At 57.8% G+C, this 2,529-nt stretch overlaps 1 protein-coding gene across 1 annotated transcript; it reads left to right on the top strand.

Moving 5' to 3' along the window:
- The first annotated feature begins 27 nt into the window (after positions 1-27).
- Positions 28-2,155, top strand: H310_13407 (hypothetical protein). Its single transcript, XM_008880896.1, has 5 exons — positions 28-576; positions 634-735; positions 793-897; positions 954-1,162; positions 1,209-2,155. The coding sequence occupies exons 1-5, from the start codon at positions 64-66 to the stop codon at positions 2,047-2,049; spliced, it is 1,770 nt and encodes a 589-aa protein (XP_008879118.1). The 5' UTR covers positions 28-63; the 3' UTR covers positions 2,050-2,155.
- The last annotated feature ends 374 nt before the right edge of the window (positions 2,156-2,529 follow it).

Genomic DNA, 2,529 nt, shown 5'->3' with positions numbered 1-2,529 from the left:
GGTAGTAACAATTGCGTCAACGTCTCACTTTTTTTCCATCGGCCAAGTGGACAGCCTCTCCACATGAGCACCGCCGCGCCCACCACTGTTCCTGCTTCGCCGCCCGCGGCCCCCACGACAACGACCGTCCCGACCCCCATCTCCACCACCCCCTCCAGCATTTTGGAGAAACTCCCTCGCTTGATGGACGAATTGCCAAAGCATGCCAAGCCTGCGGCCCTCGCGAACAAAGTCCTCGCGTATGGCACTGCTGGATTTCGCGACAATGCTGACATCCTCGGGTCCACTTTCCACCGTATGGGCATGCTTGCCGTTCTTCGCTCGAAAAAGGAACACAAGATCACGGGGTTGATGGTGACTGCATCGCACAACGCGGCCCCGGACAACGGCGTCAAGCTCGTCGACCCTGATGGCGGCATGTTGACGCAATCGTGGGAGAAGTATGCGCAACAACTCGCGAACGCCACGACTGAAAAAGTCGTCGAAGTCCTGGATTTGATTGTGCGCACTGAGAAAATCGACTTGGATCAGCCCGGCAACATCTTCATTGCCAAGGACACTCGTCTCTCGAGCGAGGTACATACCACTTCCCTTCTCCTCTACCACGTCCTCGCGTCATTCCATATCTCGTAGCACTTGTCGGAATTGGCCCGCGAAGGTGCGCTGCTCATTGGCGGCAACGTGCTCGACTTCGGTCTCCAGACGACTCCCCAGCTCCACCACTATGTCCGCATGGTATTTCCTTTCCCGTCACAACGTCAACGTCCTAAGAATGCAACCTTCTATCGTTAGTGGAACTTTGAACAGTACAACAAGGGCGACTGGGCCTCCGAAACGGGTTACTACAACATGCTCGTCGATGCTTTCAAGCAGCTCACGAGCGGTGTCGACTCCAAGGTACTTTCGGCTCGTCCATGTCTAAATCCACGTTCTGATTGCTCCCTCTCGAATAGAAGCTCGAACTTCGCACGCCGCTTTACGTAGACTGTGCCCACGGCGTCGGCGCGCCGCAGCTGTCGAAGCTAGCCAAGGAACTCGGCGATGTGTTGCACGTCGAGATCCGCAACGCTCCCGCCGATGGTGAACTGAACCACGAATGCGGCGCGGAACACGTGCAGAAAGGTCGCACGCACCCCGCGGGCTTTTCCCGCGATGCCGACCGGTATGTGGCATGAATTGGTTGCGGCATGCTCATGCGGCATCTGTAGCGGCAAGCGCGCGTGCAGTTTGGACGGCGACGCGGATCGCGTGGTGTATCACTATTTCGACGACGACGGCAAGTGGCATTTGCTCGATGGCGACAAGATTGCGTGTTTGTTTGCCGACTTTTTCGCCGACAAGCTGCGGGTGCTGGACCTGGCGAACGAAATTTCGCTCGGTGTTGTGCAGACGGCGTATGCCAACGGCGGCGCCGGCGCATACCTCAAGTCGAAGAAGATTCAAGTGGGGCTGGCCAAGACTGGCGTCAAGTTTTGCCACCACAAGGCTCTGGACTTCGACATTGGCATTTACTTTGAAGCAAACGGCCATGGCACGGTCATGATGAAAGATCACGTGGTCGAACGACTGACAAAGCTCGAGGCGTCGACAAGTCTCGACGACAAGAAGAAGACGGCGGTGGCGCATCTCTTGGCCGCATACCAATTGATCAACCAAGCAGTCGGCGATGCGCTGTCGGACTTTTTGTTTGCCGAAGTCTTGCTCATCCAAAAAGACTGGACGATCCAAGCGTGGAACAACATGTACACGGACTTGCCGTCCCGCCAAACCAAGGTCAAGATTGCGGACCGCACCGTCGTCAGGACGACCGAAGATGAAACAGCATGCCTCGCCCCCGACGCCCTCAAGGAAGCTATCGACGGGCTCGTCGCCGCCGCCGGTCCCCAGGCCCGCGCCTTTGTTCGACCATCCGGCACGGAAGATGCCGTTCGTGTCTACGCTGAAGCCCAGACGGAAGCTGGTGCGAACGAACTCGCGCTCAAGGTTGCGCAGGCCGTGCATGCACATGCCGCGGGGATTGGCGAAGCGCCGACGGCGTTTGTAGCGTAAGAAATTCGGCAGGCTGCAGTCGAGGGAATGGGATCCGAGGAGCAGCACGATGTGGCACTTTGTCCGCCTCTCTGGACGTTTGAATCGATCGATTTTGCGACGTGGTTAGCTTGCTGTGATCCACCGAGGATGCGCTCAGTCTCGTCGATGGCGGTCTGGGGGTTGGTCATCGTTGCAGTGACTGACACAAAATGTGAAGAGCTGGATGCAGATGGGGATGCAGGATGTGGTCATGACTGGTGTAGAGCTGTCGTTTGGATGGCTGCGGCGGCAAAGTTGCCGTGGGTCGCGTTTAACAGGCGGAGTTTCAATCGCGATGACGTTCTAGTCGAAGCGCCGGCAACGCGGCGGCCGTTGTGCCACGTCATCCCTCCACAAGACACTCTTGAACCAGGCCATGCCCTTCTTCCAGTGCCACAACGCACACCCCACAGTAGCGGCGCAGTCGCTGAAGCAGCTCTCAGCGCACGTTCGGTTGGG

Source organism: Aphanomyces invadans (genome assembly GCF_000520115.1).
Source record: "Aphanomyces invadans strain NJM9701 unplaced genomic scaffold supercont1.51, whole genome shotgun sequence".
Taxonomy (NCBI): domain Eukaryota; phylum Oomycota; class Saprolegniomycetes; order Saprolegniales; family Verrucalvaceae; genus Aphanomyces; species Aphanomyces invadans.
Note: the sequence above shows the minus strand (reverse complement) of the source record. Positions and strands in the feature narration are given on the sequence as shown.